The sequence below is a fragment of the Amblyraja radiata genome, chromosome 3, assembly GCF_010909765.2.
Source record: "Amblyraja radiata isolate CabotCenter1 chromosome 3, sAmbRad1.1.pri, whole genome shotgun sequence".
NCBI classification, from domain to species: Eukaryota; Metazoa; Chordata; class Chondrichthyes; order Rajiformes; family Rajidae; genus Amblyraja; species Amblyraja radiata.
Window position 1 is genome coordinate 113662350 of NC_045958.1, and position 12598 is coordinate 113674947.

Below are 12598 nucleotides of genomic sequence, written 5' to 3' on the forward strand. Positions count from 1 at the left end.
TGATAACTGAAAATTTCATTCAGTTCTCTTAATTTTTAAGAAAGTTATGGGCTTTTGACTGTTCACGATCATAGCTTTTTTGTTATGTCCATAGAAAATCAATAGGGAACAAGATGCTCATTTCCCAGTATGAAAATGGCCATAACTTTTTAAATACTTGAGATATGAAAGTGAATTAGGTGTCAAATTAAACTTATTTTTATGCTTTATCTGATGGGATAAATTACAGACTTGATTTTTAAAATCTCAAAATTTTGTAACATTGCTACAAAAGCTCCAGAAGAAGGCGGTAGGAACATTTAACCGGGCGCACCGCTATCCCCACACCGCGCCGAAGCCAGTCCCGCTAGTGCCTGAGCTGCGGGCTGGATGTTCAGCCATCCGAAGAGGCATCCGGCCGGTGGCTTCCGACTTGTCGGAGGGGACGTCTCTCCACCCGCAGGGAGAGAGACAGCCGCCTGAGCCGCTGGAGCGGCTCCTGGAGCAGGAGCTCCTGCGAGACACGCTACGTGAGGGGCAGTCTCGCTGGAGGGTTCAGGCATACCCTCCACAGTGCCTAGGCACTGCCCATCGCTTCCTCCTTAGTGTGGTTAGCTTTGGGGTGACCAGTGGCTGGGCTGGTCATGAAGAGGGGTCACTGGCTGAACAATATCGGGAGTATGCTTGAGGTACAGGATCAGGAAGAGCTGCTGGGTGTGGCCGCTATGTGGCTCCACCACTAGCGAGATGGCTTTTCAGTCTCAACTGATGGCCAGCTTACTACCTGTCTTTTCCAAAAAACCTCTCCAAGACAGGTAGCCATGAGGCGTTGGTTTTATCACGCCTCCCCTAAATTGCATTTACTCAAAGTGCCCGCCATTATTGGGGGATACATTGAGCAGCGCGTTTAACCTAAATATTTTAAAAATGCATTTGGTACCCTGACGTCGGCTATCATGTCCACCTGCTCATTCCAGAAGGGCAGGGTAGTATGGCAAAACACCTGACCCTACTGTTCAACGGTATACCTCATAACTTCTGAAATGAACTCACAAACCTGCCCTCAATCTATGAAATTAACAGGACTATGAGAACGCCGACCTCATAAGCACAGATCCTGCTACCTGGCACTTACCAAACCAGTCCTAAAAAACTGGACGAAGTGTTCAAACTATTCGGCACAAGAGGGCAGAGTCTGGAATGAGCACCACACTAAACCAGACAGCAGTACCTCTACGTGTCCACCAGGGGCGTCTACCTCATGGTACTGGTGAAAGCTCGGGGCCTGCATGCCAAACCTGTAGCATTTTAGGCCACGGCCCAGAGCAGGCCCCAGGGGAAAATGTGCCACCCCCCAACAAACATCGTCCCTACAAGAACAAGGAACCAGAAACCGAAGAAAACAACAATGAAGACAGATAAGTATGGTTCCTACCATCACATAAAGGTTAAGGGTTGTACTAACAAGGGGTGGATGAATCACGCCTGGTTAGGAAGCTATCACTCTTGGTAGTTATATACCAAAAAATAAATACAAGGGGAATAGAATTAATATCTTGCCACCAATTCAGCAAGCACCCCAAGTGGTCTACCCTCCCACGATGGTGAATGTCGCACCATCGTTGATAAACCACTTGAGTATTTCACCAGGTATACCCATTCATGGGATTTGTAACTACTACCATGGATCCAAGGATACTTTATGGTAGACATCGACCTTGAAGATGCACACTATTCAGTACCTTCTCATATAAGTTTCGGATATACCGCAATTACCTGGATGGAGTAACCATGATGAGCGTTGCGGCATTTAAGTCAAAGTTATCCAGAATCAACTAGCCCTGACACTTAGAAACATTCCGTCATGGCATGTCTATATATTAACGACAAACTATCCTTGGATACAGCTTTAGCTGCATCGCTTCTCGGCCTTTTGGCTAAGATCAAGTGTAGTATCTGTTCTTATCAGTTTAATAATCTGATACGTCCCTTATCTAGGGACCATATATTAAATTGAATTTTGGAACAGGGAGATGGAATAGGGGCTTGCTCCGTCCACTCCACACATCGACCCAGTATTGCAGTGCCTCTGGGAACGGTGCACAAAATATATATCCAGATATTTACGTTGACCATCCACAACGTTGTTATCTGGTATTCATTAAGACTATCAGTCATGGTGCATTAACCACCAATCAACTACGTGGCAAAGTAATTGGGATATAGCAGCATTACCAGCTACTGAACTTTGTACCTTTCCTATGAGCTGAGATACTAGTGTTCAAAACTATCTCCATACCTGTAATATGGGGGCAAATGGATTAATCTGTAGTGTTATCATGGAATTTATCGGCAGGAAGGATTATGGTTGTACACTTCCACCTGTTTTGAGTAACATCTTATGTGTCCTGATGTGTTACTGAGCTTGTAATACTTAATGCCAATATGAATTGACTTAAACATGTTATATATTAACTTACTTAATTCTAGTGAAGCATTTGCTCAGTAATCCACCAAATTTGCATGTTCGTTTATAAGATAACAACATCAGTGGTGGCATATACCAAACCACTTGGGCGGAGAACATCGATATTAGGGGACAATTTATTAACAATTGGAAACCGTATGTCGTCAAACATGTTTGACCATCAGTAACTCACCTATCAGGTGAGCTAAATACTGTAAACATACATTTAAACCAAAAATATTTGCTGAAATCACTAAGCAATATGGACACCAGATATCGATTCCTTATATCCAATTAAATCACCACGTACTAACTTACATGAAACCAATCTCAAGGCAGCGGCAATGGAGACATTCCCGCGTATTGAGGTGTGGGGGGAACCTAATCTCTATGTTTTCCTTTCCTTCTACCTCTTCAATAGGTACTACGGCTTCATCAGTCGGGTACTACGCAAATTACAGTGGACCAAGTCCACAAGCATGGTTCCCAGTGATCCTCGACATGGTCATTAAAAGAATTGCAGAATTGGGAAGACCATTGCTGTGCTTGGATCAGGAGCACTATCAACCTGATGACAGCATTCCGTCGCATATCCTAGGGAACATACCTGAGGAGCATCAAGAAATGGTACACTGTTTCCAAAACAGGAATTACACATTCAACTATAACAAAAAACTGTACTGGAGCTCCTGGCAGGTCTTCACCACAATGAAGGACATGTTCTGTTAGCCTACTCAACTTGGGTACCGCTCACTGGTGATCAGATACAGGAGAGGTATATCAATCCATTCCCCAGAAATAGGTACACCCAAATTGGGATGTCAGTGAAATCCTGACATACCTTAGGGGATGATCACCAGACAGGTCACTCACCCTGGAACAGCCTACCCTGAAGATGGACATGCTGGTGGCCTTACATCAACACAAAGAGCCAGCTCTCCCATCTACTGCGATGGGACAACATGGTTATAACACCAGATAGTGTCACATGCCCATTCAAGGGTTGGCCAAACAGAACAGACCAGGAACATCAGGTCCAGTCATGAAATTCCGGGCATACCCACCTGAACCACGTTTTATGTGTCATGACCCACTTAGAGATCGACACAATAAGGAATACCGAGGGAGAGGAAAAAGCCTTATGGGTCAGCCACAGGAAACCTCATGGTCGGGTGACGAGCTAAACTATCTCTAGTGGCTCAAGCAGGTACTGGGAGTTGCTGGAGTAAATACTAACGTGTATAAAATCTTATTCCACCAGAACAGCTTCCACGTCAGTAACTAAGAGGATGGACGAGCCTATGGACCACATCCTGGCTACTGCAGGGTGGTCTAGGGAGTATACGTTCCAAACTTTTATAACAAACCACTGACAGAACCTGTATCGTTTGCAGAAAAAGAATCTGCAAAAAATATATAATTTAAGCCCGGGGGAGCAATTGGTCTTGTTGTTGTTAATAACACCATTATTGTTTTTACAAACAGATTCATGGTTGATTACGATAACATACTTCCTCCCTCGAATGACTTCGGCAGCGAGTGAAGTATGAACTGTTACACGGTTTGAAATCACAGAGCTTTGAAGTCTTCACGTAGTCACTCACGTGACTCCGAAGTAAAATAGTAAGATTAAACGAGAACTTACCAGTTTGAAGTTTGATCTGTATTTTATGAGGAGTTACGATGAGGGATTACGTGCCCTCCGCTCCCACCCTCATTATATGGATCAAACTAATAAATTGATGTCTCCTTATCTTTACTATGTTTACTTCAAATAACTGTGTCTATCTGTGATTCCACACCGCTGCTTGGAAGTATGCCGCGCCTGCGCACTGAGCGGGTTCTTCACGTAATCCCTCATCGTAACTCCTCATAAAATACAGATCAAACTTCAAACTGGTAAGTTCTCGTTTAATCTTACTATTTTACTCCCATGTCTTATGGCCTTATGGTCTTATAACTGATACTATGAAGTCTAGCTGACGTATGTTGGCTAATACTTACATCTTGTTGGTTCGAGAAACATGTCAGCTTCTTCAGGTGAGGCTGTCGTGAATTATGCAAGACAAGCTTCACATCAAAGCCCACAGGATATAACTCGGAAACAAGATCCCAAATGTCAAATCTGTCAGAAGATTTGCGACATTTCTGCAGGGGGTTCATGTTCAATTTTCTGAACATTGAGGTGTGACCCTCCTCGGGGAACAGGGAAAGAATCTTCACATCTCCACCCTCTGCCTCACAAGTGCTCTCTCTGTTCTTCCAGTCATGCAACACGGCTTAAACAAACGTGAAGCTGCTTTTGACTTTGCAGCGTCACGAACTGTGAACTGTGATTCAGACTTCAACTCGGGGGAGGGGGGGGCGAAGGGTGGCACAGCAGTAGATAGGCGGCCTCACAGCCCCGGAGATCCCGGTTCGATCCTGACAACGGGACTGTGAAACCCTTCTTTAGACTGTTTTATAAACCTGTTGGCCTGTCAGAGCCTCTGCCCAGAGAGCTGGGTTCAATCCTGACCTTGGGTGCTGTCTGCATGTTCTATCTGCGACCACGTAGGTTCCTTCCGGGCGCTCCTTTTCGCTCCCCCATCCCAAAGACAGGCAACATTGTAAGTTAATTGCCCTGTGTAAAATTGTACTTAATGTGTAGGGAGTGGATACGAAAATACGATGACATAAAACTAGTGTGTACGGGTGATCGATGGTCGGCGTGGACTCGGTAGGCCCAAGGGCCTGTTTCCATGTGATATCTCTAAACTAAACTAAACTAAACTCGACTAAACCCAGGAATGAGTAGCTTAACCTGTGATGAGCATTTGTTGGCACTGGGCTTGTACTTGTTGGAGTTTAGAAGAATGAGGAGGGTCCACATTGAAACATACAGAATATTGAAAGGCTTGGATAGAGTGGATGTGGAGAGGATGTTTCCACTAATGGGAGAGGCTGTAGCCTCAGAATTAAAGGACGTTCGTATAGGAAGGGGAGGAGGAGAAAATTCTTTAGTACAAGCGTCAGAGGTTATGGGGAAAAGGCAGGTGAATGGGGTTAGGAGGGAGGGATAGATCGGCCATGATTGAATGGTGGAGTAGACTTGATGGGCCTCATTCTACTCCTATCCCTTATGACCTTATGACTAAACCCCTCTTTAATTTTTTTCATGTGTTTGCTCTAATCGTTAAAATACACTGAGGGGCATGATTCATCTGATTTTGAAGAATCCAGCAGTGTCTTTATTAATTAAAAAATAATAATCTATATGCTAATTTCTCATATGCTAAATAATATGACATTTCAACCGGACTGGCGGTGCTTTGTGAATAATATTTACCGTCACATCATTGGTGTGTCCCAGAGTCACATTCGAGATTCTGACCTCCGTTGGGTAAATCATGGAAAAGCTGCAGTTACTCTGCCGATGAGGAATGACCATTGTGAATCTTCCTTCAGGATTCTTGGAAATCATGTTGCAAGCTTTGAAGATCAACAAACAAGAGCCCGAATAACATTATTGCTTCGGTTTGAAGAAAGGATAAAAAAATTCTCATAATATATTTTTTCAGCTTTACATTCAAAATTGATAAATGGAAGTATAATGATTTAAAGGCATCGCACGTTAAACTGTAAAAGATGTTTTAACTCAAACAGATGGTACATAACTGAAAGACTATATTTTACTACTAGACCACATGGTTATTTTACATACAGACATTATTGTTATAGTAATAAGACTTGGCCTTCAGGTGGCATTATGAAGATTTAAACACTAGTCATTTCCAGATCAGAGATCATCATGGGCTTAAAAATAATCCTGGCTGTTTGTCAAATTCCGGCTTAATGCAGCACTGGAAGCATGCAGTCATAGCAAGAGCCTCGACTATTAGCAGGTTGTGAGATTCATCTGTATAGTAACGGTGAATTGTCACTGGCCCAGGATTCTTCATCAGTTCAGTCAACAGGAGGCATCAGTTTTGATCCACCTGCTTTGTTCTGGTGAACTAATTTCCAAAATGTATCCATGTAGGTTGAACAAGTTAGGTTTTTATTCTTTGGAGCGCGGAAGGTTAAGGGGGGACTTGATAGAGGTCTTTAAAATTATGAGAGGGATAGACAGAGTTGACGTGGATAAGCTTTTCCCACTGAGAGTAGGGAAGATTCAAACAAGAAGACATGATTTGAGAATTAAGGGACAAAAGTTTAGGGGTAACATGAGGGGGAACTTCTTTACTCAGAGAGTGGTAGCTGTGTGGAATGAGCTTCCAGTGGAAGTGGTGGAGGCAGGTTCGATTTTATCATTTAAAAATAAATTGGATAGGTATATGGATGGGAAAGGAATGGAGGGTTATGGTCTGAGTGCAGGTAGATGGGACTAGGTGAGAGTAAGGGTTCGGCACAGACTAGAAGGGCCGAGATGGCCTGTTTCCGTGCTGTAATTGTTATATGGTTATATGGTTATATGGTTAGAAAGCCATGTTTACTACCAGAATCTAATGTTCCACCCCGGTTATTCCTTCTTCTCCCTGCTTCTATTCTGAGCAAGATACAAAAGATTGAAAGCGTGCACCACCACTCAGGAACAACTTCTTTCCCTCAGTTGCACACAAAAAGCTGGAGTAACTCAGCTGGACAGGCAGCATCTCTGGAGAGAAGGAATGGGTGATGTTTTGGGCCGAGAACCTTCTTCAGACTGCCTGACTTGACCCAAAACGTCACCCATTCATTCTCTCCAGAGATGCCGCCTGTCCCGCTGTGTTACTTCAGCTTTTTGTGTCTATCTTCCGTTTAAACCAGCATCTGCAGTTCCTTCCTACAAACTACTCTTTCCCTCTGTTATCAGGCTTCTGAACGGTCCTTCCATAGGCTACGGTGCACTCCGATTCACCTCTACCGGTAGGCGGCGCGACTCACGTTGCAGCGGCCCCTACAGCCTGTCTGTCTTTTAAAAAAATGTTTGGTCTAGCTAAATGTAGTTGTCATTTAAAAAAAATACTGTTTTTAACTGTACATGTGGGGGGCGGGACTTTTAAAATCACTTCCCTGCACGGGAAAGACTTTGCCTTCCATCACAGTGAGGAGGAGATTCACTGTGATGAATGTTTGTGTGAATTGAATTGTTTGTGTGTCTTGTAGGAATTGATTTGTTTGTATGGCTGTAGAAACAGAGTTTTGTTTGAGCCTCACTGAAGTTTAAATTACATTGAATAAATATTGTATTGTATTGTATATTGTACCCCAATTGCGGACATTGGACTTTGGAACGGATGCGCCTCCATGCTGAGAACTATATACCACATTCTGCATCTTCCCCTTTGCTCCATCTATTGTACTTGAGTTTGACCTGATTGTATAAATAAATGTTATATCTGACCTGTATTGATAGAATGCAAAACAAAGCTTTCCACTGTACTTTGGTACAGATGATATTAATAAACCTAGACGTAATAGATTTAGAATGATCAATCAGGATGTTAAAGCTCCATAAGGGAGCTGCCTTCACTGAAGTTTGGAGTTGATAATAGGATGTCTCAGAACTGGCCCCATTGATCTAGTGTTGTACTTGGTGCCTGTTCTATACCCCATTAATGGGAACCAAATTTTTAAATTCTTCCCGCCAGTCTGTATTTGAATTATAATTATTTAAATATTTTTAAATGGAAGAATGCTCTTGCAATGTTTTTTTTATATCATACAACATCCCAAAATGCTACCCACTCAGTTGACATTTTTAGATGAGGCGAAATTTGACAATATAGATGTGGATAAATTTCTTTAGTCAGAGGGTGGTGAATCTGTGGAATTCTTTGCCACAGAAAGCTGTGGAGGCCAAATCAGTGGATATTTTTAAGGCAGAGAAAGATAGATTCTTGATTAGTACAGGTGTCAGAGGTTACGGGGAGAAGGCAGGAGAATGGGGTTAGGAGGGAGAGATAGATCAGCCATGATTGAATGGCGGAGTAGACTTGATGGCCATGATCATATTGAATGGCGGTGCAGGCTCGAAGGGCCGAATGGCCTACTCCTGCACCTAATTTCTATGTTTCTATGGGCCGAATGGCCTCATTCTACTCCGAACACATATGACCTTATGACAATTTTGTCACTGTTGCAAGGTAGCAGACACAGGCTGTTAAATCATACGTAGAATGGCGACAGCAATCTCTTTGGCCAGATGAGCGACTACTGGGTCCATGTGAGAGTGATCCACCCAAATGAGCAGGTTTCAAGAAGGATAGCACCCCTTACAATGCAGCACCTCCCTCACTCCTGCACCACTATTTCAGCCTAGATTATGACCCTCCATTCTGTTCAAACATTCTCACTTGGATAACTCAGCGAGACTGAGTAAATATTGCAACCGGGGCAACAACTAACGTGGAAAAACCAAGGGGAAGATTTGCTAAAATGCAAACATTATAAACAAATGTTACGGTTCATTTGACCATTTTCTGAATTTTCTTTAAGCATTCAAACTTTAGCATCTTTGCTGCAAAATATTATATCACATGTTTGTAGAAACTTTGATTAATTGCATTCCGGTGATCTGATTTCATAATTTAATCTGCATAAACGCCATGCATTATCAGAATCTAATGGATTTAGAATGATCAAACATTACATGTGGGGATATTTTTACAGCTCCAATGGTTGTCTGCACAAGTGATATTAATCAAATAATGCCTTTCAGTTGATTTATGACATATGACTAGAATCTTGCTGCTACAATTTTTCATAGTGAGGTGTCATATTTATTCAATGAAACAAAGCCATCTCTCATTTTTACATGTTTGCCTTTTTATGTGTGAAATATTCACAAAAAATTATTATTTCTTCCCTCAAACATTTGGGGCAGCACAGTGGCGCACGGATAGAGCTGCCCTACAGCTCCAGAGGCCCGAGTTCAATCCTGCTGTCAGTACGGTGTTTGCACGCTCTCCCTGTGACCATGTGGGTTTCCTTCGGGTGCTCTAGTTTTCTCCCACACTCCAACGATGTACAGGTTTGTAGGTTAATTGGCTCCATAACATTATCCCAAGTGTGTACCATAGTGCTAGTGTACGGGATGATCGCTGGTTGGCACAGACTCGGTGGACCGAAGGCCCTGTTTCCCTGCTGTATCTCTCAAATCTAGAGTCCAACATATTTTCACACATTATAGGGTTACAAATGCAAGTTAGGTTTTATGATTGGTATGTGGGCAATGGGTAATCCTGGAGTACAGAACTGAAGATGGCTGCTGTCATTACATCTGGCGACGGACTTTTCTCACGAGTCATTGACAGGTCCTATCTTAGATTTAAGTGTGTGTGTTAAGGGCCTGTTCCACCAGCATGCGACTGCATGCGTCGAGCGCGACCTAACGTGGTGGCTTGAGCCGTAAGGCCTCGCGGGGCCGGTCCCACTTCGATCGCCGGAGCCGTATGGAGTTGTGCGGGGCTGGTCCGGACATCGCGCGGGGCTCCGAAAAACTGACACCGTCCAAAAATCCCGCGCGGCACCGGCCTGTCGGCCCGCAGCCGTATTGAGGCCGTACGCACTGCCTCGACCGGCGTACACAGCGTCTTGACGCCGTACACAGCGTCTGGACGCCGTATGCCTAACGCGTGGCGTTGCGCGATGTCACCGCCCGCCGTGCCATTGCGTGATGACGTAACTGCACGACGCCGTGTGACGTCCAAATTCATTCGGCCCACCTCCTGCCCAACTGATTGGTGAGTATGATGTCGGGACCAGCTCCATACGGCTCCGCGGTTGGAAGTGGGACCAGCCCCGCGAGGCCGTACGCCTCAAGCCACCACGTTTGCTCACGCTCGCCACATGCAGTCGCACGCTGGTGGGACAGGCCCTTAATGCAGGAATCGACCATGGTATTCAACTTCTTAAACCTCTATCGTCTAGTAAATGGAGGCCAACTTTTATTGGCCTTGAGGCCAATGAGCAGCTTCCTGAGCCATTTCAGAATACAGTGATTGATCTATAAGTTTAGACTTTAGATTTTAGAGTTACTGCACGCAAACGAGCCCTTCAGCCCGCTGAGTCTGCGACAACCAGCAATCACACGACGCACACACTGTGGAAAACTCACTTTATTTTTTCACTGAAGCCAATTAAACTACAAACCTGTACATCACAGCGAGAATGTAAAAACTCTATATGGAATGCACCCGTAGTCAGGATCGAACCTGGGTCTCTGGCGCTGTAAGGCAGCAACTCTACTGCTGCGCCACTGTGCTGTATTTGCAAAGTTGCTGTATTTGAGAATCTTATATAGACCAAGAAGGGTGCAAGATTAACATATTACTCCATAAGGCCATAAGACATAGAAGCAGAATTAAGCCATTTGGCCCATCAAGCCTGCTCCACCATTTGATCATGGCTGATCTATTTTTCCCTCTCACCCCCATTCTCCTGCCTTCTCCCCATAACCTTTGATGCTCTTACCAATCAAGAACCTATCGATCTCCGCTTTAAAATATCCTCCAGACAAGTCACCCAGCATTCCAATTGTCATCTTGTAAAAAGTCAGATGAGATAAAGATGGAATTTACCTTTGAATAAATTCAAAGGTACAGCATGAAAACAGGCCTTTCGGCCCATCAAGCCCATGCCGACCATCGATCACCCAATCACATTGTTCTATGTCATCCAACTTTTGATTCCACACCAGAGGCAATTTACAGAGGCCAAACAACCGACAAACCTGCCCTTCTTTAGGATGTGGGAGGAAGCCAGAGCACTCAGAGGAAACCAACACAGTCACAGGGAGAACGTGCAAACTCTACACAGACAGCATCCAAGATCAGGATCAAACTCGGGTCTCTGATGCTGTGAGGCAGCGGCTCTACCAGCTGCACCACCGTGCCATCCGAAAACTGAATCGACCAAGGTATTCAGCCTCTTAAACTTCTATTGTCGAGCCATTGCTGACCAGTGGGGTGGAAGATTGCAACCTTCACGTGGACCGCCCTGTTTTGACTAATGCAATCAACTCGACGTGCACAAACGGAAGATGAAATAGAACAAGTTGTCCAACAACTTTAGGCTGTGCACGCCACACGAAAGAAGAAGAATTGCTGACCAGTCATTGGTAATAACATTTAACTCCTCCTTTCCCACTCTTCCCCCCACCACACACATGCACAGATACTGTGAAACAGTAATTAGAGTTAAGATTGCATGGTACAGGTAGTCATTACGGTGGTTTACAGATGAGAAGAGAAGCTCAGCTTATCATGAAGAGCCTTCCAGCGGCGCCACGATGGTTCCCAAGCCAGGCGGCCCTGCGTGTGCAGGCCACAGAATTGGATCTGCAAGCATGCATTGCAATCGCTCTCGGTTATCATCATGCATTGTCTTTCCACTGACTGGTTAGCACGCAACAAAAGCTTTTCAAATTTAGGAGACAACTTTGAATTTAACTTTGGTGCAATGCTAGAGTTGCTGCTCAACAGCATTTACAGCGCCAGAGACACGGGTTCGATCCTGACTACGGGTGCTGTCTGTACGGAGTTTGTACGCTCTCCTCGTGACGCGTGGGTTTTCTCCGAGATCTTCGGTTTCCTCCCACACTCCAAAGACGTACAGGTTTGCAGGTTAATTGGCTTGGTATAAATGTAAATAGTCTTTAGTGTGTGTAGGATAGTGTTACTGCGCGGGGATCGCTGTCCGGCACGGACTCGGTGGGCTGAAGGGCCTGTTTCCGCGCTGTATCTCTAAACTAAACTAAACTCCTCAAAGACACCATGGTGGTATACTACGACCAACAAAAAAAAATCAAAACAGAATAAAAATCATGCAAGCATAGGCCTTGGACGTAATTGCTTGTTATACTTACGGAAAGGATTGATCGAGTGCCTGATTGTTAAGGAAAATCCATTTCCAGCCGTGTGGATTTGAAAAAGGATCATTGCAACATTTTGTTTCGAACTGATGGCTGTGTTCAAGTTGCTGCCTTCACAAAAATCAACATAGCGTTCCGAGATGGGAAGAGCATGATCCATGGGGCTTGGGAACACATTCCCCTTCAATATCCACCCATCAAAGACCTAGGCATCAAAGTTCAAGTTCAAGTTCAAGTGAGTTTAGTGTCATGTGTCCCTGATAGGACAATGAAATTCTTGCTTTGCTTCAGCACACAGAACATAGTAGGCATTGACT

At 44.3% G+C, this 12598-nt stretch overlaps 1 protein-coding gene and 1 non-coding gene across 2 annotated transcripts in view; one reads left to right on the forward strand and one right to left on the reverse strand.

Annotated features, from left to right (window-relative positions):
- The window catches only part of LOC116971446 (corticotropin releasing hormone binding protein), a 31078-nt gene that overhangs the window by 7342 nt on the left and 11138 nt on the right, over nucleotides 1-12598 (reverse strand). The window contains exons 4-5 of the mRNA XM_033018615.1: nucleotides 12276-12486; nucleotides 5775-5917 (exon numbers count right to left, since the gene is read on the reverse strand). Of these exons, the coding sequence (XP_032874506.1) occupies nucleotides 5775-5917; nucleotides 12276-12486 (354 nt within the window). The remainder of the gene's footprint in view (nucleotides 1-5774; nucleotides 5918-12275; nucleotides 12487-12598) is intronic.
- On the forward strand, nucleotides 1897-2088 carry LOC116971636. The gene has a single exon (XR_004411531.1). It is a non-coding gene; the product is annotated as a U2 spliceosomal RNA (small nuclear RNA).